The sequence below is a fragment of the Bos grunniens genome, chromosome 13 (assembly GCF_055505025.1).
Source record: "Bos grunniens cultivar Pamir isolate PY7600 chromosome 13, Bosgru_T2T1.0, whole genome shotgun sequence".
Lineage (NCBI taxonomy): Eukaryota > Metazoa > Chordata > Mammalia > Artiodactyla > Bovidae > Bos > Bos grunniens.
The window spans coordinates 52,450,535-52,476,161 of NC_141177.1; the positions used below are offsets into that span (position 1 = coordinate 52,450,535).

At 43.4% G+C, this 25,627-nt stretch overlaps 1 protein-coding gene across 10 annotated transcripts in view; it reads left to right on the forward strand.

Annotated features, from left to right (window-relative positions):
• RSU1 (Ras suppressor protein 1) overlaps positions 1 to 21,386 on the forward strand; it is a 208,150-nt gene extending 186,764 nt beyond the window's left edge. For 5 of the 10 annotated variants that reach the window (XM_086334190.1, XM_086334184.1, XM_086334195.1 and 2 more), the window contains one exon: positions 19,669 to 20,241. Coding sequence is in view for 6 of the 10 variants with exons in the window: in XM_086334184.1 (XP_086190310.1) it covers positions 19,669 to 19,771 (103 nt within the window). In the remaining 4 variants the exon portion in view is untranslated. Of the gene's footprint in view, positions 1 to 2,976; positions 3,050 to 3,987; positions 6,326 to 19,668; positions 20,242 to 20,446 lie in introns of those variants that run through there. The other 5 variants (XM_086334187.1, XM_086334194.1, XR_015139587.1 and 2 more) reach the window with 4 other exon arrangements.
• The last annotated feature ends 4,241 nt before the right edge of the window (positions 21,387 to 25,627 follow it).

Sequence of the window (25,627 nt, forward strand, 5' to 3'; positions counted from 1 at the left end):
AAATGGTAAACTAAAGAGATACATAACCAAGGGGAAGGGGAGGTGCCCCTGGGTACCAGCAGAGAACCTATAACCAGCGTCTGATGTGTTTCCTTAAGAATCAGTTTGCACATTGGTCCATTGCCTCTTAGCAGAATCTAATCTGAGAAATGAAACGCTGACTGGCGCACACAGTTGAGTCAATTCCCTCAGTGCTCCTGAAATATAACAGAGCAAGGAACAGTATAATGAAAAATAACAGAGAGAGTAGCTCAGGGCTTAACTTATGATCAGTGTTCATTACCACAAATGACACTTTCACTGCAGAGTTACCATTAAGATTATTGAGTCTTATGTAATGTGGTTCCCCTCTGAATAGATTCCAGAACAGCTTAGCCTGTGAATGGGAGGGCTGATGCAAGAGGAGGACTGAAAGTGTATTCAATACCCCTGTTCATTTTTCCCATTGGTGCTGGGGAGCCGCCCATTCAGAACCCTGGACAGAGCGAAAGAGATGGCACCTTTCTCCAGGAAGAGCCTCCATGATCATCTTTGTCATTGAATAACATGGTTATGTGTTAATGTTCAATGAGGACCAGGCTCAGAAAGTGACTAACTTTTTTGGTAGTTTTATATCCAAGGCCCCTAGCTTATGTTCTCTGCCATTTGTTTTTTTTTTTTTCTCAAGCATACCAATTGTAACATTTAAGAAAATATCTCTTTGGAAAGAGATTGCATCTTGTGTAAAACTTGGGCACGCAGCCATGAGGCATTTTCTAACTTTGTGGCTCCAGCCGAGTTTGGAATGGACAAGCCCAGTTCAGAGCACATTGTATGTAAAAGTCTTATTGATTAAGTACCTGTTGGGTACCTGCTAAGCACTTTGGGTTATTTCATCCTCCTAACGACCCTGTGAGCTATGCACTCTTATTATCATCCATCCCATTTTCTATATAAGAAAGCATGCTCAGAGAAGTTAAGTTCTCCAAGGTTACCCAGCCACCAGTTATTTTTTTAACCTTCTTTTTTTTTTACTATTTTAAATTTTTTAGTTTGTGTTGGGGTATAGCTGATTAACAATGTTCTGGTAGTTTCAGGTGAACAGCTGTGGGACTCAGCCATCCGTATACATGTATTGATTTTCCCCCAAACTCCCCTCTCATCCAAGCTGTCGGATAACATTGATCACCATGTGCTGTATGCAGTAGGACCTCTTGGTTATCCATTTTAAATATAGCAGCATGTACATGTCCATCCCAAACTCCCTGTGCCTTCCCCCCAGCAACCATAAGTTGTTTTTCTAAGTCTGTGAGTCTCTTTCTGTTTTGTAAGTAAGTTCATATGTATCATTTCTTTTTAGATTCCACATATAAGGGATGTCAAAAGATATTTCTCCTTCTCTGACTTATTCCACTCGGTATGCTTTTTTTTTCAGGGACAAATACTGAATTCAAACTCTGGCCCTTCACCCTGCTCTGTCTCCTGGGCCCCACCCCGACCTGTGGGCCAAGGGGTCGGGGGTGGGCTGCTCGGTCTAGAGAAGCTCGCCACAGGGGGTCATGAGGGGAAAGCAGCGAGGGTGAGGGGTGAAGGGACAGATGTGTACACACAGCTATGTTTAAAATGAATAACAAAATTTTAACTGGTTAAAGGACCTACTGTGTAGCATAGGGAATGCTGCTCAAGGTTAGTGGCAGCCTGAATGGGAGAGGAGTTTGGGGAAGGATGGATACTTGTATGTGTATGGCTGAGTCCCTTCACTGTTCACCTGAAACTGTCACAACATTGTTAATTGGCTTTACCCTAATGCAGAAAAAAAATGTTAAAAGAGCACGGCTGAACTTCCCTGGTGGATCAGTGGGTAGGACTTTGTGCTTCCACTACAGGGCAACAGGTTCGATCCCTGGTTGGGGAACTAAAATCCTGCATGCATGCCGTGTGGTGTGGCAAATAAATGAGTGAATGGAACACAGCTCAGTGAGGAAGTCAGGCTTGCCTGGGATGCAGCAAAACTCCTGAACCCACATGGTCTAGAGCTGTTGCTGCTGCTTGAGCCCCTTTTAGTGAAGGTCTACTTGGTGCCCTGTCCCCAGCTGCTTGCTGAGTTTCTTTGGCCCCTACAGTTGTTTTTATGTTTTCTTGCATTCGGGAAGAAGCGGACTGACCACAGGCTTTAGGAGTTCTATTTGTCGGCCTGATGACCTTTCCAGGCTCATACTCACCACAACTACTACAAACGTATTGGAACACCGTCTAGGTAAATGGAATAACTCTTAAAAATACATATATATACACTTTTATGTATATTTATAAAACATATATACATATTTCCATCCTTACTTTTCTTAAAACATTAAAAGTAACCATGTGTCAAGAAAGGGTCCATCAGCTTTCACAATGTCTTTCATCTAAGTACAAAGCTGGCTCGATTGCACCATTTTCAAATGGTCTCTATCTGTGTTCTGCAGCATGGTAGCTGCTAATAACATGTGACTCTTGAGCCCTTGAACTACAGCTTGTCTGGTTGGGATATGCTATCAGGGTTTTCAAATACTCACCAGATTTCAAAGACACTTAGAACCAAAAAAGAAATCATTAAATTTATATGATATACTTACTAAATCATTTATCCTTAGATTAGGAATAAAATAGATCATTTACCATGTTGATACAGATTACCCATTGAAATGATCATATTTTGAATCTATTGGGTTAAATTAAATATATTCCTAAACTTGATTTCATCCATTTCTTTTTCCTTTTTTAATGTGGCTCCTAGAAAATTTAAAGTTAACCTTTGTGAATCTCCTGTTTTGTACCGAGCTATGCTCTACATACGTGAAAGTAGAGAATATGTCTCCACAAATTGGAAGGACTAATATGTGTTTAAAAATAAGACTTTAAAAATAGCTTTCTGAAATATTTATGAGAGGAAAAATGAACTCACTGTAGGTATTCAGTAGGCTGACTAAGAGGGGCTTGTTTTTACCATTCCAGGCAATACATGTCGGGCAGAAATCTTCTTGATTAACAGCTATTCAGGGGGGAGTATTTTTCCATGCGAAGATAGGTCAGTTCGAGTCATTTGTAACAGAACGTTGTTTTCTAATATTTGAAGTAACTGTTGAGTACATGTTCCCTTTGTGATCCCAAGTGTCATCACGTGGCCACATCATGACCATACTGCACCCCACAATAAAGCAAATATCTGAATAAAGTGAGTCCCTTGATGTTTGGTTTCCCAGTGCATATAAAAGTCATGTTGACATTGTAAAGAGTGTGATAGCATTATGGTTTAAAAAAAAAAATGTATACACACACACACACAAGCACCCCTTTATTTAAATCTGGGGAGATTTCCCTGGCAGTCCAGGCTTCCCTGGAGGCTCAGACAGTAAAGAATCCGCCTGTAGTACAGGAGACCTGGGTTCGATCCCTGAGTCAGGAAGATCCCCTTGGATAAGGGAATGGCAACCCACTCCAGTATTCTTGGCTGGAGAATCCCATGGACAGAGGAGCCTGGTGGGTCTACAGTCCATAACTAATACTTTCACTTTTCCCAGGCAGTCCAGAGGTTAGGTCTCTGCACTTCCAATGTAGGTTCAATCCCTGGTTGGGGAACTAAGATCTCACATGCCACACAGCATGGCCAAAAAAACTAAAAATTAAAAAATAACGCTATTAGGAAAAGGGCACTAATAGACTTGCTGTACGTGGGGTTGCTGCAAATCTTCAGTTTATAGAAAAGGCAGTTTCTCTGAAGCCAAGTACAGCAGGGTCTGCCTGAGCCAGAAGCTGTGACAAAAGAGCAGCACCAGGCCGGTTTTGCAGAAACCCCCGGCCTCTGGCACCTCCACCTCACGCTTCTACTTCCGCCTCACTTCCACCGTCTGTGCTTAGCACTAACACCTTCCAGGAGTGTTTGGTGGGTGCGATTCCTAGATGAAACACTTGCGATTCTTGGATGAAAAGGTCTGTTGTGACAAGCTCTTCTCTCTCCACCCACAGCCACGGTTTTGCTCTGAGACTTCAGGGCCCATCAAGGCCATCAGGCAACTAAAGCTGGAGCCCCATGGGGAGAGTCCTCGCCTCCCCCCACATTCCCAGGACCCCCACCCGGATTCGTGGCTGGTGCACGGAATTCTCCAGTAAACCATTTTTAACATCCAGCGGAAGCCACAGACATCTTAATTTTTAACCTTTTTGCACTTGATGACTATAAATTTCTCTGAAACTCTTAAAAATCTGATTAAAAAAAAAAAAAAAAACCAGGAGGAACGGGATGACATGTATTAAATCTGCTGAGTATGTCAAAGCTACAATTACTTTTTTTAATCCTCCATTCCTTTTTGGAGTATGTTTTTGATGTAGAACTCAAAGCTCAAGGAAGATGGGGATCCAAAGGCTCTTCTATTATTGAGCTCTCATAGATGTTTTTCTCCATTATTCTCTTCCCCAGTTGTTGGGCTAATTCCCAAGCACCATTTTGGGGGTTATGTTGATTTTCTATATCTTAAAAAAGATTTTATTGGAATGTAGTTGATTTATAGTGATGTATTAGTTTTAGGTGTACAGCAAAATGAATGAGTTATACATATACATACATCCAGTCTAGTTTTTGATTTGTTTTCATTGGAGTGTGGTTGCTTTACAATGTTGTGTTAGTTTCTACTGTACAGCAAAGTGAATCAGCTCTACATTTACATATATCCCCTCTTTTTTGGATTTCCTTCCCATTTAGGTCCCCACAGAGAATTGAGTAGGCTTCCCTGTGCTATGCGTAGGTTCTCAGTAGTTATCTATTTTATACATGGTATATCCATAGTGTATATATGTCAGTTCCAGTCTACCAATTTATCCTACCCACCATTTCCCCTTGGTATCCATAGGTTTGTTCCCTATATCCGTCTCTACTTCTGCTTTGCAAGTAAGATCACCTGTACCATTTTTCTAGATTCCACATATATGTGTGAATACATGTAATTGGTTTTGTTTCATTGCTGCAAAAGCCTGGCTTCTCCTCTACTGCCAACCTCTGGCCACTAGTATAAAATATTGCAATCAGGAATGGAAGGAAAGCACAGTTAACTTGACATGCCATGTTCCAGGGATGGCAGGGTTTGGCACTTCAGAGAGAGCCCAGCTTAGATGAGGGAAGAAGAGACAAGAGACAATGACTAGAATTGACTTTAGCTGCTGCTTCCTGAAGTCCACCTGGCAAGAGCCTCATGGCTACATCCATCTGTAGGTAGATGCTTGCTTTCTGGTTTTGACTTCTAAGGTTATTATTATTTTTTTTTACTCTCTTTGCTGTGTAAGTGGAACATAACCTCACAGACTATCTAGTGAACATGGAGGAGAGGCAGATAATACAGGGCTGCTTAAAATCTCAGGCATCACGCTGTAATCTAACCTGAACATAAGAGGAACCTTGGAGATAGGTTTCACTGAATGTGGTTTTTCCTAAGAGTAAATGAGTTTTAATGTAAGCAAAGTCCTATACATGTTTCATACATACAACGCGCAGGTTCCATTCAGATGCCCAACCGTGACCAGGCATTGCCCATAGGGTGTGATCTAAGTAGGTTCTGGGTGCATTCTGAGTGAATGCCCAGTCGGTGTACAAGGCGAGGGGCGGGAGGGTGGCAGTGCATATACCAGATGACTCCCACCCCTGTTTAAGTCCAAATGCCCCATTTCCTATCTAGGAAAGCACAAATTACCTTAGTCCGTGGATTAATTCCAAAGCCTTCTGCCTCCTGAGTCAGTATTATCTGCCATGCACCCTGAAACCTGTATAGACTAGCACTTAGAGATGGCTCGCTCTCCGTTGACTTGGCCTTGAGTCTCCTGCCAGTGTCGCATCATCCGATCACCTGGGCTGAGAGGGGAGGAGGGCCCTGGAAGCAGGGAGTCCGCATTAACAGCCGCCGAGAGGAAGAGGAGGATGAGTAACAATACCTGTAGATACGCTTTACCATTGGTCTGTGTCTGAAAAACAAAGACAAAGCTGAAGCGTCACCGTTTGGACACAGGTGTTCCAGTTGCACGTCATTTATATCTAGACCCACAGGACAGCTGTGCAGCCCTCCATGATGCCTTTTGTTCAGGCTTAAATGAGTTAATACAGAAAATGCCGCAGAAGCTTCCTGTGGAAATGCTGGTGTATAGCGTGTGCTGGCTGCGTTTGGCTGGTACAGTCACTAGCTTAATAACTTAAAAGGTCGTGAACACCAAGCCTTTCCTGAAGGAACCACGTGTGGCTCGAAAAACTCCCATCTTTCCAGGATAATAAAAATTCATTCTGATGTTTAATTTGTCCAAAGGAAAGGAAGAAATCCCCAGCGTTTTTATACTGTTCATTTTGACTTAATCCTCTGTGTTAAGCTATTCCTGTACTTGGCTAGTTCTTGCTAATATCAAATGGTGGTTAATATTCAATAAAACCTACTGTGCTGGAAAGGAATTGAATGAAAACCCCTGGTCACACAGTATTTTGAGAGGGACCCTCCAGCCCTTCCCTTGTGGTCCAGTGGTTAAGATTTCGCCTTCCAATGCAGGGGCTGCAGGTTCAATCCCTGGTTGGGTAGCTAGGATCCCATATGCCTCATGGCCAAGAAAACAGGACATAAACAACAGAAGCAGTGTTACAACAATTCAATAAAGGCTTTAAAAAATGGTCCACAGCAAAAAAACCTTTTAAACATTTTTTTAAAACGAGAATCTCCACAAGAGAAGAATGGACGGCTCCCAAGCAGCGTCACAAAATGGCACCATGATGCATTTACTGCACCTCCACTCTCAGCTCTCCAAGCCTCAGAGACCTGCGAAAACAGCAGAAGAAGCTTATGTGGGGGCCCGGAATTTTGTTAACAGAGGAAAACTGCCCCTAAAGGCTAAAAGACTTGCCTTGGCGTACACAGCACTTGTTTTCACAGTGAACACCTCTGCATGGGAAGCATGTCTATCGTCACTTGATGAGTGTGGAATTAAGGGATGAATCAGGAAATGTTCCTCAGCTAAGATACTCTTTCGGGGCAGTACTGATGATCCTACCTGCACGGCAGCAAAGGCGACACAGACATAAACGACACATTTTTGGACACAGCAGGGGAAGGAGAGGGCGGGATGATTTGAGAGAATAGCATTGGAACATACACATTGCCATATGTAAAACAGAGAGCCAGTGGGAGTCTGCTGTGTGATGCAGGGAGCTCAACGCTGGTGCTCTGTGACAACCCTAGAGGACGGATGGGGAGGGAGGGGGGCTTTAAGAGGGAGGGGACATACATACATCTGTGGCAGTTCATATTGCCATATGGCAGAAACCATCACAGCACTATAAAGTAATTATCCTACAATTGAGAATATTTTTTTAAAATATATTCTTTCAGTCCACTCGTAGATTTCTATTTGGTGGCTAGTGTGTGGCCAGCACTGGAGAAACAAAAGGATTAAGACAGCTCCTGCCTCAGAGGCACTAATGACCCGGCTGGTAGGAGACTCAGGGAGCTGGATGTTGCAGTGCACCCTACTAAGTGCAGTGATGGCTGCTTCAGTCAGTCGGCAAACAATCGTCGTGTGCCTGTGGTGCACCGGTCAGAGGGGATACTAGTGAAGACAAGATGCCTGTCCTTGGAGTTCATCTTCCATTAAAGGAGGTGGCAAACAATTAATAATAATCAAAATCATTATATTGTGACTGTGGTATGAAGGAAACGAATGTGGTTAAAGAGAGAATGCGGGCAAAAAAAGTCTCACATTTGAAGTAGATCAGAGTGATGTGTCATTCAGGGCTCAGTGTTCTTGGAATGCAACAAACACAAAGCATTAGAAGAAATTTATATTACTAATAATCCAGCAGTACAGTAAATAGGTTTTTTAAGGCATGGCGTGAGCATGGGCTCAATGTCTCTGGACTCCATTTCCCTCCATCTTGCAGTTCTGCTTTGCCTGCTGGTTTCTTTGCCAGGCAAGCTCTCTTCTCAGATGCCACCATGGCCAGCAGCAGATCTAGGCTCCTAATTCAACTCAAAAGAAAGGGCTCTTCTTCCCAATAGCTTGAGGTAAGATCTTGGGTCTTTCTGTGGTTGGCCCAGGTTGGCCACAGGCTTATGTGTGAACCAGTGTCTGCACTCAGAGTAAAGGGAGAGGGTTGAGACTGAATTGTTTTGAAAACAAAGTTATTGAAGTTCTGTGTCCTTTCCGTAACCTGTACAACAGGGATGGTATGAGTGCCAATCTTACAGAGACTCCGAGAGAAGCATTCTGAACAAAGGGAATAGAAGTACGGACCTCAGAAATGGGCAGAGGCCTAATTTGTTTGCCCGTGTGCTGGAGATTGGGAACATGGAGGGTCATGGCAGAAGGCAGGGAGGTGGCCCCAGCTGTACCCTGAAGCCTTGGAAGGGTTACAGTGGCACCATATTTATTTCCTCTTCCTGCACTTACAGACATTATCAAGGTGCCCGCAGAACTCCCAGCGGGGTCCCACGGACGCCCACTGCCTGCTATCAAGGTGCCCACAGAACTCCCAGCGGGGTCCCACGGACGCCCACTGCCTGCTATCAAGGTGCCCACAGAACTCCCAGCGGGGTCCCACGGACGCCCCCTGCCTGCATCTACTCCACTGCTGGAGTTGCTGAAGCACACCACCGCTCTTCTGATGCACAGGGTCTCTCTCCAGCTTTGTTCGTTCCTTTGGCTGGCTTCTAATCAAATCTTGCTGGCCTGAGTTGTGCTGATGTTTCTTGGGAAGACTTTCTGAGTTCTGCTTTGGTTCATTTGTGTTGACGTGATCATTTAACACACAGAGGGCAGCCTTTCTGCCTTTAAGTTTTGGGGTCATACCTCATTCTTGCACCAACTCTCATCTCTCTCCAGCCAACTCTGTATTGACTGGACATGAAATTTAAAATGGGTTGTATAATGTGGACAGAGGCAATAATTTGTGATTATATAGAATTATCATCTAGCTGCCCATGTTAAGGGATCTATTAGATAATTACTGTTTAGCTTTTGAGAGCCAGATTCTAGTTAGTGAATTTTTTTTTAATTTGTGTTGGACTGTAGTTGATTTATAGTGCTGTTTCAGGTGTATAGCAAGGTAAATCAGTTACACATATGCATATCAAGATTGTGAATTTTAATAGTAATGTTTTCTTAGGAATAATTTTTGGTGGTATTACATGCATGTAATAGAAATAATTTCTTGGGACTTCCTGGCAGTCCATTGATTAATGGACTTCTATTGCAGGGCTCAGAGGTTCGATCACTGGTCAGGGAACTAAGGTCCTACATGCTATGCCACGTGGCACAGTCAAAAAATAGAAAACAACAACAAAATAAAGAAATGCTTGTCACTTCCTTCCTTGTATCTATAAATAGGTTTGTGTATTACCAACACATAGACACCTATGCAGCCTCAACGTAATAATATCTCAAAATAATTCTTTTCATAAAAAATATTCTCCAGTACTCCAGGTCTGGAGTCTATTAAGGAAGTAGCTTGCTTAGAAAACTTACAAGAATGCTCTTCCTCCTGTTTTCCTTTGTTTTTTAGTTTATTCTGGAAATTGCAACATTTAGCACTTTGCAGTTTAATTTAAAAGGATTACCTATTCTCTTAAATGCTTAAGCAGGGAAGCAAGTTGCAGTTATTGATTTTTCTCTGCATGTATTCTGTGAAAGCTGTATTTGCTCCTTCCCCAGGGAGTCTTACCCCCCGAACTGCATGCTTGCTGGTGACAGCTCAGACCTCTGATACATAACCAAAGACCTTGCCTAATATCCTTGCAACTGCTTGGGGAATTTTTATTAAGTAAAAGCATCATTAGAGTAGACAGGATGATGAAGTTTAATGAGCATCTTTTGTGCATGAGATTGTTAGTTTTGTTCTGCCAGAATCCTCATTTCTCTCCTCCAGTGGGGCAGATAGTTAGTCTAGAATGTATGGGGTATTTTTAAAATCTGCCTCACATTTTGTATTTTTTTGTGTAGTTTAATATCTGTCCTAAGCCAGCTACAGATTCTTCTTGGCTATTTATACAGATGCTGTTTGCACACATGTGTGTTGATAATTTCTTTTTACACTATATGTTGGGGGCAGAGAGCAGTGAGGGTTCTAATGGAGAATGTGAAAGACACCTCCTGGTGCTAGTGAATTTCATGGAACCATCTCTTGGAGGTTTGATCTCAAAAAAATCATTGCCTTTTAAATTAATGAGACTTCTCATGGGAATATGGTAACTGTTCCCTTTTTTTCTTTAAGACTCAGCAATTTAAGTGCTAAGGTTCTGTCACCAACCCCTCAGAAGCTGCTAGATAGGATAAATAAAGATATGGCAAATGCTTATTAATAATCTGGGCTTCACACTTTGTCCACAGATTTATTTGCAGAGATTTTAAATTTAGCATCCTACCATAAGATTACAGATTAGACACAAAATGATTTCTCTCCATTATTGTCACTGGCCATATACTGAGATTTTTCAAATTGGTTCTTTTCTTGGTCTGTATAAGGACTTTCCATGGAAACACCCAAAACAACAGGAGGGAGGCATATGACAGGAGCAAATGACTTCAGCACAGCATATTGTACCTCTCATATACCTGGCATTCTGAAACATAATATTTACATAGCACACAATGTGCTTCCAGCAGTGCCTTGCGCATGTAGAATACAAAAGAAGTGAAGTCTGCCGTCCCCACCCTTGAGGAAATGGTAGGCTGATGAAGAGGACAAAACTGAGAAATCCAGAAAGATGGTGCTGGTGGTGATGGTTGGTGGTTTAGTTGCTAAGTCTTGTCCAGCTCTGGCAACCCCACTGACTGCAGTCCACCAGGCTCCTTTGTCCATGAGATTTCCCAGGCAAGAATACTGGAGTGGGTTGCCATTCCCTTCTTCAAGGACTCTTTCTGACCCAGGGAGCAAGCCCATGTCTCTTGCATTGCAGACAGAGCCTTTACACTGAGCCACCAGGGAAGCCCGTATGCTTAATGCCTAGAGAATTTGAACTTTGGGGTCATTACCTGGGGGTGATCTGAACCTTTTTCTAATCCTGAGTTTCCTCGTTTGGAAAATGAACATAATGAAAGCCCTTCTTTCTTGGCTAGTTGTGGTAGTGAATGCTGACTGCATGGTGACCATATTTACCATGTGTCCTGATCAAGGCACTCTACTAGTCCTTGGAAATAACAGCCAAGAGCAGAAATTACTTTGTCTATTCTGAAGGACTTAACGATGAAATCTCAATAAACACCACAGTATTTTGTGAAGGCAGAAATTGAACAGGGGGCAGAGCAGAGAAAGCTGTGAAAAGCCTGAATATGTGGATGAGATCTGAGTTGTAGAAAGGAGGAGGGTGGGCATTCCAGGCAATAGTTACACAAATCAGCCAAAAACTGAGACCAGAAGGAATCCTGGCTGACAAAGGCCTTAGATGGGTTTAGCACTCAAAAGTTTTTTCAGATCACCTGCAAGGTGTAGGCAGTATGCAGATATTCCCAGTTTTCAATAAACAGAGATTCCAGAATGATATCAGACTCTAAGGTTACTGAGCTGATAGGTGGCAAAGCTAACACTCAGCCTACCTTTCCTGCACTCTACACTGCCTTCCTCCAGACCAGGTTTCTGCATTTGGTCTGCTGGTGAACAGAGAGAGATGAAATCTGGCTGGGTAGGCATTGCGTGGCATGTTCAGTGGATACTCTGTCACATACCAGGCTGGGTACTTGACCCCGCGGGTAGCAGATTCTGCTTGCCATGCATAAACCAAGGAAAGAGAATTCTGTCTGATGTGTGTAGGACACATTGAAGGAAGGAAGGAATTGTTATCAAGGAGATCAGGAAGGGGGAATTCTCTGGTGGTCCAGTGATTGGGACTTGGTGTTTTCACTGCGGGGACCTGGGTTCGATCTCAGGTTGGGGATCTGAGATCCTGTGAGTTGCACAGCATGGCCCAAAAAATGGAGACCGAGAAGGAACCTGTTAACACTAATCTAATGGCCATATTTTAGGGTAGAAGGAAAAGAGAATGAATAAAATCATAGGATGATATAAGAATAAGTACCATAAAGCATCTTATTAATCCATTGAGTCGTGAACCTTTTGAGAAGCTGATGAAAGCTGTGTTCACTTTTCAGCTGAAAAAAAGGTGCATATAGCTTTGCTTGGAGCTTCAGATCCTCCCTTGCCACAGACAGAATTTCTAAGATAGAGGAGGATGTAATCAAACTTGATTAATAGGGTGACTAAAAAAAGAGGCAGGTGCCAGAATGACTTCATCATTTTGATCCTAGAGGTCTGGAGACATTAGAGGGACATTGAGGAATTGGGGTAGGGAACTGTTGTGTGCATTTGGTTGGGTTTAATGGTTCAGTGTACAAGTGGGAGTTTTGGTGTAGCAGGGGTTGAAGATGGCAGTGACTCAGAGGGCTCATACTCAGAGATACTCATTGAAGCTACAAAATCAGATGATCGGTTTAAGGAAGAGAATACAGTGAGCTAAAAGCAAAAACACAAGGACTATAGAATTGTCCAGGTAAAAAATAAGAACAAGGATAGTGCATTGGATCCGGGGGAGTGGGGGGTAAATTTTCAAGAAGGAAAAATGCGGTCCCCAGTGGTGTTCATTGCTGCAGTCATGAAGGGGTGTGAGGGTCTGCACGAGACCCTTGGATTGAACAGAAACAGTAAAACTCAAATGATTTTCTTCCCGCAAAATGACTATGCCCATGTTAAATAAATATACCCACGAATAATAGAAGAACATGCATATCATACTACTACTCGGTATAATGTTTGCTGAGAAAGAAATGTATTCTCATTCTCTTGGGCTGGAATTGTTTGCTGTGCCATCTTAGATGTCACCAGGCAGGGGTGTTGAGTTGTGCGGAGTGTCGGGAGCCAGTGTGCAGATAGCTTTAACACGATGCCTCTCAAGTGACCAGGCTGGTGACCTCTACTGTTCACGGCATCATTTCATGATGAATCCTCCAGAGCCGATCTTCGGCTGGGATTCTACAGACAGCTGCTCTGGTCAGGGTCCGCTCCCACAGGGACCAGACGAGCCCTGAGGAGCTAAGTGATGCTGCCTCGTTCGTCACCCACAGCACAGGTCATCCATAGGCATCTCGCCTTTGAGGATTCTCTTCACCATCAGAAGTCTGTTCATCAGACTCCAGAGCACAATTCATCCTTTCCTGTCACTTTAACTGGTTCTCTGTTGGTTTTTTTCCTTCCATGAACATCTCCCAGTCATCCTCTGTAGACCTCAGCTTTCAGAGGAGAGAAGATTTTCCAAGACTCTGTGCCACAGGTTCACTCCGTATTCTGAATTGATCACCTCACCCACTGGTGACCAACGCTGCAGCCCCATCTGTGACGGGGAGCCAGTCTTCCTTGTCAGCGCTCTCCCACTAGCATGACCAAATTTCAGTGCCCCCAGAAGCCTTCCCGAGCTCATGATGGCAAAGCTGGACTCCTGGCTGTGCTCAGAGGCAGCGTCTGGGAAGCAGGAGGAATTGGCCAGCTTAGCCTGGGTCTTAGGCCTTCACGAGAGGTTAAAGGTGATGGCTGTTGCTCTGGAACAGCTGTTCTGTGCCTGCACACAAGACCCTGTCCGTGTCTGATTTAATCTCCCCCGACAAGCCCTTCAAGGTAGCAGTTTTCATCATTTTGCAGATGAAGACATCAGACTGTGGCAAGTTAGTCATCTGCTCAATGTCACACGTCCTTTGGAGCAAACAGGGTTCAGGAATGCAGATGCTTGAAGCCCCAGGACTGTCCTCCAGAATCCCCCATGCAGTGAGCCAGGGTTCTTATAGGGCCAGATGATGGGTACCACCTGAGCAGATCGCTGAGGGGATGTGCTCATCAAGAAGCATCTTGTGCCAGGATCCAAGGGTTAGTTGAAATCTTCGAAGATCAAGGAGGTGGAAGTTACATAAGAAGAGGAGAGTATGGAAAGGTCAGGAGGACAGAAAGCCATCCTGAAGGCTGCAGGTTGCATAGATCAGTCCTGTTTTTCACTTCCTGTATTTAATGATGCTGGCGAGGGAGAATGCTCCTCATTCCCAGAGGAGCGAACAGTTCATCCTTTAGAATGCCTTTCATATCCAAGCCAACCAACCCCAAGCCCCAATCCTAACCACCTCTTTTCTCTAACTCTGATGCACCAAGCCAGTATTCCCCCTGATCCAGGCACTGGGCAACTGGAGATCACTTTAGCTCTAGGCTCTGAGATTTTAATCAAATTATTCACCTACCCTGTTTCACCCATTCCTTCCTGTGAAAGCACCCGTAAAGACTCTGGGCTTTGCTCTCCCCTGGGCTCCTCTGCCTCCCAGTCAACCTGGTGCTTCCCCATGTGGCCCTGCGCATAACTGCACGTGATACAACTCCTTTCAGAGGCATGGAGCTATCCATCTTGTCACTGTCACCTCTGTAAATTAAATTCTGGATGCATTTCAAACATGGACCATGACTATCAGCTTCAGCACATAGAGGGAGCCGGGCCCATCCTGTCTCACTGTAGCAGAGAGGGGATAGTTGGCCTGCCCACCTCCTCCTCTTCTGGTAGACAGCACCCATTTTTCCTCGGAGACTCTCCTTCTGTGGCCTTTCTGCAACTTAGTTTTTAACTTTTCTTTCTTGTCAGTGAGTTGCTACCCCAGAAGAAAATTTCTCCTGCTAAAACTACGTAAAATCCCTCACAGACAGCCCCAGAGAGATTCAGTTACTGTATTGATTCCCTGTTGCTGCTGATAACAAATTAAGATGATCTTAGTGGCCAAAAAGGGCTTCCCTGGTGACTCAGTGGTAAAGAATCCACCTGCCAACACAGGAGGCTCGGGTTCGATCCCTGGGTCAGGAAGATCCCCTGGAGGAGGAAATGACAACCTACTCCAGTGTTCTTGCCGGGGAAATTTCATGGGCAGAGGAGCCTGGCAGGCTGTAGTACATGGGGTTGCAGAAGAGTCAGACATGACTTAGCCACTAAACATCAACACCAACCTAGCAGCCAAAAACAGAACAAATATATTCTCTCACAGTTCTGGGAGTCAGAAGTCTGAAATTTAGGTGTCAGCAGGGTTTCGTCTTTTGGAGGCTCTAGGCAAGAATGTGTTTCCTTGCCTTTCTGGGGTCTAGAGCCTGCCTGTAGTTCTCAACTGGCAGTCCCTTCCTCCTTCATCAAAGCCAGCATCTGCGCATCCCTGACTGCCCCTCCAGCACCCCCATCTCCCCTCTTAAGAGGATGCCTGGGATTATGTTGGCCCCTCCCAGATAACCCAGGATCATCTCTCCATCTATGAACCTGTTTGCAAAGCAAAAATAGAGACAAAGATGTAGAGAACAAAGATGGATACCAAAGGGGGAAGAAAAGATGGGATGAATTGGGAGATTGGGATGACACATACACACTATTGATACTACATATAAAATGGACAGCTAATGAGAACCTACTGTAGAGCTCAGGAACTCTACTCAGTGCTCTGTGGTGACCTAAATGGGAAGGAAATCCAAAAAAAGGAGGGATATATGAATACCTGTAACTGACTGGCTTTGCTATACGGCAGAAACTAACGCAACAGTCTAAAGCAGCTCCAAGAAAAATTTTTTTCAAGCCCTTAATCAGCTCTGCACTGTCCCTTTAGCAATATAAGGTTACAGATCCCAAGGTCTCTGGGATCAGGATGTGGACATTTTGAGGGGCCATTATTCTGCCCCCCTACACTTACTGAACAGAGGCCCCAGGGCTAATATGAATAGCTGAGGGAATCCAAGACTTGGGACCCCGAGATGCTCGTCCTTCCTGCCCGGCCAGAGCCACGTCTGCAGGTGGGAATGATTGCTCTGATGGATCCAGTCTACAGATGAGAGTGAAACGCGCTGTCATCTGGCACACAGCTGGAGCAGGGAGAGGATCCACAGGGCAGAGTCATCCGCTGGTGACTCATGGAGGAAGTGGGACAGTGCCTTTAGCCTGAGTCGCTTTCTTCAAAGAGGACCCAAACCTTTCTTCCATATATGCTTGGAGATTTGGTGTCTGTAGAAAATTCCATGTTATTTTTCGGAGGAAAAAGCCCTAGAGAAATAATCATATAATTATCTTTATTTAATCACTCTAACCCCATGTCATGCCCTGGTGCCCGGCTTACCTCAGCATTACAGCCGCCCTATGAGAAAACAACATCATTTTTTCTTTAACAGATGAAGAAACGAAGGCACGGTGGGGATGAGGCTTGCTAATCAGGTACCTAAAACTGACAGCTCATAAGTGGCAGACTGAGACTTTTCAGCCTCCCTCTCGACCCTTTGTAGTGAGTGGCTTGCTGTGTAGCCCCAGGAAGGCCAGGCACACAGTGGGGTCTGAGTCTAAAAAGGCAGGCGATGAAAGGTTGGAACATTCTAGTTCCTTCCTGAATAGAGGCACCTCGTTGAGCCCCAGGCAGCTTTGGCACACCTGCTGAAATGACTTTGCTTCGTGACCGTTGTCAGGGCCTGGCAACACCGCCACTCCTTCCAAGAAGCCTTCCGTGCCTGCATGTTCAGGATGTGGTGCGTAGCAGGCCCTCATTGAGTCTTTCATCTCTTCTCTCTCCTCTGAACTCTTTATTTCTGTTGATACCACTTTCCCAGCCCCTGAGTCTTTACCAGGTTTCCAGGTTCACAAACGAGGGAGCTGTGTATCTACATTTTTTGTGATCCTTACAGTTGGATGTTATCTGCGAGCAAGAATGAATATAGTGATGAGTTTGGAAAGTAAAGGAGAGACCCTGAAGCTGTGAGAAAGTGATTACAGTGGAAGATGCTGAGACCATAGATGCCTTTGTGGGTGCTCAGAACAGTCAGACCTTGGCTTCGTGCCAGGTGGGAGGAGCTTGGGAGACCAGAGCCCCACCCCCACCCCCAGGTCCCCTTGTGCACCTCTGGCTGTAGCTCTAAGCTGCTAATCTTTAGGAAAGCAGCATCCTGGAGGAGGAGGAGGAGAGGGGCAGACGCTATGGGAGGATCAGCTTGTCTGATGTAGGTGAAGAATGTAACACACAGCTCTCCTTTGGCTCAGTTTGCTCTCCCTATTCTGGTGCATCGGGTGGGGGAAGGGGTGCACAAGTTGGAACCCCCTAGAAAATGCAAAACCATCTTTCCACCTCAAGGTCCTTAACCCCATTTCCTCTGCAGAGTCCCTTTGGTCATGTAAGGTGACAACAGCAAGTTCTGGGGAATTAGGACAGGGACATCACTGGGAGTCAGAGAAGGCAATGGCACCCACTCCAGTACTCTTGCCTGAAAAATCCCACGGACGGAGGAGCCTGGTAGGCTACGGTCCATGGGGTCGCTAAGAGTCAGACACGACTGAGCAACTTCACTTTCATGCATTGGAGAAGGAAATGGCAACCCACTCCAGTGTTCTTGCCTTGAGAATCCCAGGGACTGGGGAGCCTGGTGGGCTGCCATCTATGGGATTGCACAAAGTCGGACACGACTGAAGTGACTTAGCAGCAGCTGCAGCAGCGACTTAGCAGCAGCTGCAGCAGCATCACTGGGAGTGCGACTGGTAACAGTGGTAAAGCCGGATTGGCTGAACCTTCCTTTCTGCCTAAGCCAATGTTTCTTTGCCTGGATCCAGGACTACCAGATGTCTACAACATAGACTTTGAGGGGAACCAACTTCTCCTTTTAAAGTGTAGGGGTAATGCATGTATGTGGAATCTAAAAAAATAGTACAAATGAACCTATTTGCAAAGCAGAAATAGAGACACAGAGTGAGCAAACAAATGGACACCACACGGGGAAGGGAGGGTGGGATGAGTTGGGAGATGAGGATTGACATACACTACCATGTGTAAAATAGATAGCTAGTGGGAACCTGCTATATAACACAGGGAACTCTACTCAGTGCTCTGTGGTGACCTTTGGAAAGAAATCCAAGAGAGGGGACATATGTATATGGAGCTGATTCACTTTGCTGCACAGCAGAAACTAATACAGTATGTAAAGCAATGGTACTCCAGTTTTCTTAAAAAGTGTAGGGAGGGGGCCATGTGTAGGTTTAAAGATCCATTTTCCTGGATGGCAGGTTCTGTTGGGGGTGTTTTTGCTGTGGACGCTGTGCAGGACTGGGCCTGCCTCTCCATTCAGTTAGACTCCATTCAGAAGTCTTCTATCAGCAGTCTCCAACCTTTTTGGCACCAGGGATTGGTTTCACGGAAGACAGTTTTTGCATGGACGGTGGGGTAAGGGGAATGGTGGTTGGCAGATGAGTCAAGCATGTTACGTTTATGGTACGCATTATTATTACTCTATCCGCTCCATCTCAGATCATCAGATATGAGGTCTGAGAGGTTGGGGACCCCTGCTCTAAGGGAACTTCTACAGGAGTTAAATGCTAACTTACAGGCTCTGATGTGATGTGTTGAGGACATGTAGTTCCTCCTTGATGCTCCCCTTTATCTGGAGAATGTTCCCAGCACCTGGCTGGACTCAACATTCTTCAGCTTGTAAGTCTGTCTGCTGCCACACTCCACATTCTAGACTTCTTGCGAACAGAGACCCAAGTTCATGACCACTGGTGGTAGATCCTGCTTCCGAGGAGATGCTCGGAAGCCTCTGGAGAAGCAGACTGCAGTATGACCTGTCAAAACTCAGAGTCCAGCTTTGCCTAAGCACCCCGCCAACTGGACAACTCCAGGCACCAGGTCTGTCCCTCAGCTCATCAACCGCAGCATCAGTGTCATCGGGAGCATGAGTGTACGCCAAGTTCAGGAGAGGGTGTCAGTTACCCACGTGGATCCTGGAAGATGGGGCGCCTTGTACAGGAAGGTCAGTGTTTGTGTCCACCCTGTTCAGCGTGGGGTCAGGTATTGCCTGTCTTAGGGAAGCACTGACACACCCACTGGCCTCTCTTGGGGACACAGTTATAGCAACAAGGGGAGTTAAGGTTGAGCTGTTTTCACTTTCGGGTGGCTTTTAATTTAGTTTAACCAGAATGACTCATAAATTACCGATTAATTACTGTCTGCTATCAGGTTCAGTCCCCTCAGCCACAGAGCCAGCTCTGCTCCGCGATGGATGCCGTGGCTGTGATTATAGGGTACTTCGTCAACATTTAATCAGCGGTGCTTATTAATGTGGCATTGATGGGTGGTCGCCACCCCAGTGCCATCCATCACGGGTGAGCAGCCAGCGCAGGCTCGGACACCATCGCTCTCTGTCGCATCACCCAGCCCCAGGGCTCTTGGGCCGGCGTGCTGCTCACTTTGCACTAAGGGGACACTCTGTCTTTTCAGTTCAGCCAAGTTTTGGTCACTGTTGATTCCAACACTCACGAACTGTGGAGCTTCAGTCTGGAGCGGCCAAGCTGAGCCTCACGTTTTTCCTAGTCCTGGTCTCTCTTCCTTAGCCCACAGAGTGTATGATTCCAAGAGACTGGTCCAGAATTGGACTTCATGGCATGATGGAGTGAGTGAGAGAGAGAGAGAGAGAGAGAGAGAGAGAGTGCATGTGTGTGTGTATGCACATGTGTAAATCCAGCATATGACCCAGAGGAAACAAAAATGCCCTTGTGGTGTTTGTAGCCTCCCTCGATATGCCTGGAGATGAATCTGTTGATGAAAATCTGCCAGTAGAAGCATATCTTGTGTTCACAAGGTGGATCTCACAGTTTCCCTTCTCTCTCTTTTCAGCCTCTACGGCAGACACATGCAGGCAAACCCAGAACCGCCGAAGAAAAATAATGACAAATCGAAAAAGATCAGCCGGAAACCCCTGGCAGCCAAGAATAAATAAGGGGTCGGCCTGAACTGGACTTCCGGTCACTGCTCTCATCATTACTTCTGTTCTCTCTTTTCTGTCTCACAAATGAATACTCTGTGTGTATGTGTTTGTTTTGTTTTTCTCTTTCTAATGCTTACCACCTTACCTTAAGTTCTTTCAGTAGGTGGTGGATTTTTTATAAGTTCTTCAAACCATTTCCATTTGTTTTCTTAAAATTACCCAAGGCAGGAACAAAGCCTTAATTCAGCTGCAAGTTCCATAGAAGGCAGAGCTTTCAACTTCTTGAATAGATGTTCACAGAGTTGCTTATTATGAAAAGAGTAATTAAAATCATGTAATCATTTAAATGCCACACTTAACACTGTTCACCCTTCTGTTAATTCACACAACTCATTATTTTTGCTTTGTTCAAAGTTTTCCTTCACCACTGAGATATTATGTCAGTTTACAAATGATTTTAATAAAATCTTAAATTTGTGTCACATGTTGTTTCTTCAGTTTAAAAAAATATTGAATCTTGGCGTATACCTTTTCTTGTTGACTTTTACCCCACAATGATCTATCTCGTCCAATTTATTGGTCGTTGATGATAAATTCTGAAACTTTCTGTGAAAGAAATGCAGAATTAAATGAGTTGGTTTCTTCTCACATTGATATGTCAGTTTTTTTTTTCTTCTCTCTTTGAAGACTGTTTCTAAATTAGGAAGAAGCAGAAAAACAAATCTCTGGAAGATTTTGCCAAAGGATTTTGGAAAGCAGCATTTCTCAGCTGAAGGAATGGTGACTTCTGCCAGTGGCTGGTCGACGAGAGCTGTGAAACGGAGAGAGAAAAATACTCGTCTGTTTCTTGTCACTGCAGAAAATCTGCTCATATGAGAGCATCCTTCTAAGTGACTTTGATGATGCCAAAGGAGTCGTGTAAATGTGCACACTCAATACCACTCCCAGAGTAGAAACTGCAGCGGCAAAATCATTCAACAAATCATTGTTTAACATCTGTGATAGGCAGCTTTGTTTTTACCTACAGTTGATATGTATGTCAGTGGAAACAGATCCAAGGAGAACGTTTGTGCTAAAAAGACTGCCAACCCTGAAATGTCTCAAAAGGTGTGTGAAGACGTAACATACTCAGGTGGATTGTCTGTCTCTACCCCTGCATCCTCTTCTATCCATCTTACAGTTGAAACCCTGAGACCAGGACCCCTGGAACCCACAAAAACCCAACTAAAAATCCTGAGATGGACTTTGCATTTGAGTCAGAGAGGTCACTACCGAAGGTCCGTATACTTCTTGCTTCAGGATAACTTCCTGAGAAAACATTGACCATGGGAAGAGGAATCCCCAGCTGCCATCACCTGTTTGGAAATTTGGTTGATATAATTTTTCTAGGTACCATCTTTGCCTCAGTCTGAATTTTCTAATTGATTTTTTTTTTTTTTTTTAGCTCTTGAAATTACAGGAAGAACAATACCTCTACTATGGTTGATTGGAAAGACTTTATCTAAAATTAAACTAGCAACAAAGCCTTAGTAAAAACTATCACAGTATAGTCTTGAATAATTTTTTTTTAAAGATAAATACTCTAGATAGAAATATGAGCAATACACATAAATTCACAAAGAGAAAATCATCTTCAAGAAACATGGGGGAAAAACATCTAGACTCAAGAGTAATCCAAAAAATACAAATCAAAGCAAAAATAAGACATGCGTAGCAATGAGAAATGTGCATATATTTTTAAAGGTAATATTAAGTGCTGGAGGAGCAGTAGGAGATAAACATTCTTTATACACTGCTCTTGGGAATATAAATTTCTCTCCAGAAAGTGGTAGAAATCTGAAAATAAGTAGCAGAACTTGCAAATTGTGTCCTCTGATCCCGTACTTTGATTTCTAGGAATTTATCCTGAGGAAATGGTCAGAGATGCACACACAGAGTTCTGTTTGAAAAATGCTTCTGTAGGTTTATAGACACAATGGAAATGTGGTGAAAGCTAAATGCCCACATATGGAAGGAGAGTTAATTGTGTATCCACATGATGAACTTTTATGAAGATATTAAACATCATTGAACAGTATCTAGGGGCAAAGGGAGATAATTATATTATCCAGTTAATTAAGAAACAAAAACAAAAAAAGACTTAAAAAACTATGGAAGTGTGGTTCCAATTGTGGAAAAAAAGGAAATGTGTTTATAATATGTATGTACATAAAAATTAAATGGAAATGGACTGGAATTTTATGACTGATAAATTATTTCCTTGGTAGATTAAAATGTTTTAAATCTTTTTTATATTTATTCTGTACTTTAAATACTCTGTAATAATCCTGTGTATCTTCATAATCAGAAAATATTAAATGAGTATCTTTTCAAAATAGAACCAGTATATTATGCAACCCAGAAAATGTGATCATATATTTAAGTACAAAGCGTACTATAAAATCTCAAATTGGCTTTCTGTTTCTTCTTTTTATTATCATCAAAGTGCATTTTCACATCTTCTTCTGCAGTTTTTTTGGTTACTCAATAAGTGGATTAACGAAATACAGTTCAAAAGGTTGCACTTCATTCTCCCAGTTTTATTGTGATACATTTGCCAAACACTGTGTAACTTTAAGGTTTACATTATAAATGAATTGACTTATGTATATGGTGAAATGATGAGTACAGTCATTTTAGTTAACATTTATCATCTCGTATTAATATGGCCCTCCCCAAAGAAAAATAGTTTATTTCTTTGTTTTGAGAACTCTGCTCTCTTGACAAGTTTTAAATATGCAATCCAGCAGTGTTAATGTGATATCCATAGTGCTTATTTATACCTGGCACTTTATACCTTTTGACCATTGTCATCTAATTCTTCCACCCTCTCTCCCCACCTCTGGTAACTGCAAACCTGATCTCTTTTCCTATCATTTTGATTTGGTTTTAATTTTTCGAATCCACAAGTGAGATCATACAGTATTTGTCTGACTTAACTCACTTTGCATAATATCCTCCAGGTCCATCCATGTTGCCACAAATGGCAGGATTTCCTTCTTTTTATGGCCAACCACATTCCATTTCTATCACGCAGTTTCTATATCCAGTCATCCATCGATGGACACTGACGTCGTTTCCATGTCTTAGGTATTATGAGTAATGCTGCTATGGACGTGGGGGTGCAAATATCTCTTTGACATAGTATTTTCATCTTTTGGATATATTCCCAGAAGTGGAATTGCTGGATCATATGGTAGTTCTATCTTTAATTTTTGTGAAACTTCTTTAGTGTTACCCATAGTAGCTGCACCAATTAGAGTCCCACAAACAGTACACCAGGGTTCCCTTTTCTCCATATCCTCTCCAGCACTTTTCCCCTTATTTTTTTGATGATAGGCTTTCTAACCAGTGTGAGCTGATCTCGATTTTGATTTGCATTTCCCTGAGCAAAATATTGAGTACATATTCATGTACCTGTGGTCATTCATCTATCTTCTTTGAAAAAATGTCCATTCAGATGTTTTGTCAGTTGTTTAATTGAATTATTTGATTGATTGCTATTGAGTTGTGTGATTCTGTCTTTTGGATATTAACCCCTTATCGTGCAAATGGTTTGCATTTTTTCCCCATTCCACAGGTTGCCTTTCTGCTTTGTGGGTGGTTTCCTTTGCTGTGCAGAAGCTTTTCGGTTTGAGGTAGTGACACTTGTTTTTTGTTGCTTGTGCTTTAGTTGTTATCATCTTAAAAATTATTGTGAAGATCTATATCATAGAGCTATTTTTCAGTGGTTTTTTTCTAGAAGTTTTACAGTTTCTGGTATTATATTTAAGTTTATACATTTTGAGTTAAATTTTGTGGGTGTTATAAGTTAGGAATCTAACTTCATTTACATGTGAATATCAGTTTTCCCAGCACCATTCATTGAAGAGCCTGTCTTTTCTTCACTGAGTATTCTTGGCCCTCTTGTCAAACTTCAATTGACTGTATATGCGTGGGTTTATTTCTGAACTCCTGATTCAGTCCCATTGTTCCGTGTGTCTGTTTTCATGCTAGTACCGTACTCTTAATTACTGTGTTGTTGTTTAGTCACTAAGTCGTGTCCAACTCTTTGTGACCCTATGGACTGTAGCCCGCCAGACTTCTCTGTCCATAGGATTTCCCAGGCAAGAATATTACAGTGGGTTGCCATTTCCTTCTCCATGGGATCTTCTTGACCCAGTGATCAAACCCACGTCTCCTACACTGGCAGGCAGATTCTATACCACTGAGCCAGCAGGGAAGCCCTTTAATTACTCTAGCTTTACAATAAAAGTTGAAATCAGAAAACGTGATGCCTCCTGCTTTGTACTTCTTTCTCAGGATTGCTTTGGCAGTTTGGAGTCTTCTGTGGTTCTCTGTCAACTTTATGATTATTTTTCTATGTCTGTTTAAAAAAATGCCTTTGGAATCTTGATATAGATTGCTTTCAGTCTATGTATGGCTTTCATTAATATGGACACTTTAATATTAAAATCCCACGGACAGAAGAGCCTGGTGGGCTGCAGTCCATGGAGTCACAAAGAGTCGGGCAGGACTGAGCAGCTAACACTAACTAATATTAATCCTTCTAGTCCATTAACATGGGATATCTTTCCATTTATTTTTGTCTTCCTCAGTTTTTTTTAATATCTTTTTAAATTGTAGAGATCTTTCACTTACTGAAATTTATGTCTATGTATTTTGTTGATGGGATCATTTTCTTTATTTGTTATTCAGATAATTCATTATTATTATTATATAGAAATGCTTCTGATTTTTGCATGTCAGTTTTGTATCCTGCAGCTTTACAGAACTCCTTGATTAGATCTCACATGCCCAGGGGTTGAGCCTCACAGATCCCTGGGTTATCTGTGAGGTTAGAGCACAGTGGGAATCCCCAGGAAACCACCTACAGTGCAGGGAGAGTGGACATCCCCCCAGCTCCCCTTTCCCCGTTGGAGAACCATAGACTCAGGGCAGAATGCGGTGCTTTGCTGACCTGGGGAAGGGACACGTGGTCAGCGTGTAGCTGCCCCTCTTGTCCTTCTAATGTGGTCTGTCAGGGCCTCTGTGATGATGAGGGTGCTTCAGCCTTATAGATTTTTCTCAGCGGCTTCTCATCCCTGAAGAGCTTTCAGTTGTTCTCGTGAGGGGAATGAAGCTGGGAAAGACCTGTGTCACCATCTTGTGACATCACTGTCCAAAACGCAGCTTTATGGCAAAAATAAAGTTTGGTTGTTGCTGGGGTTGCCTTGCAGCCTCTCAAGAGAGCCTCTGCTCCAAGGCTCTAAGCCTGTGTGGGAACCCATGATCTTTTTATTCCTTGTTTGAGACATCTTTCCTTGGACTTCACTTTTTGTAGGAGACTGGTCTTGCCCATGTGCTGACTACGGCAGTCTAGTCTTGTGTAGATAAATGCATTCCGTCATTGCCCTACCTTGTGAGATTGGCAAGGCAGGATTGCATACATTGTCTAATGGTTCTCAGATCTCTAAGGAGCGTGCTTCTCTTCTTTACTAGAAGTTCAGTGTTCTGTTAATGAGTGTATTGATTTTCTTTCCAGTTAAGGTAGATGCAAGCAGGCAAGGGGAAGCCGGTGGTAAAAGTTAGGGTTGGGGAGAGAGGTTCAGGTTAAAGAGTTGTTCTTTTGGATTTTGTTGGTTGGTTGGTTTTTGTTTAAAATGCAAATGACTTGTGTACTTTTTTGTGTGACTGCACCTCGCAGCTTGCAGGATCTTAGTTCCCCAGTCAGGGATTGAACTCAGGCCTCCTGAAGTGTAAGTGTAGAGTCCTAACCACTGGACCACTAGGGAGGTCCCTGGACGTTTTTTGTTTTGTTTCATGGGTTTGGAGGGTTTTGTTTTTTGT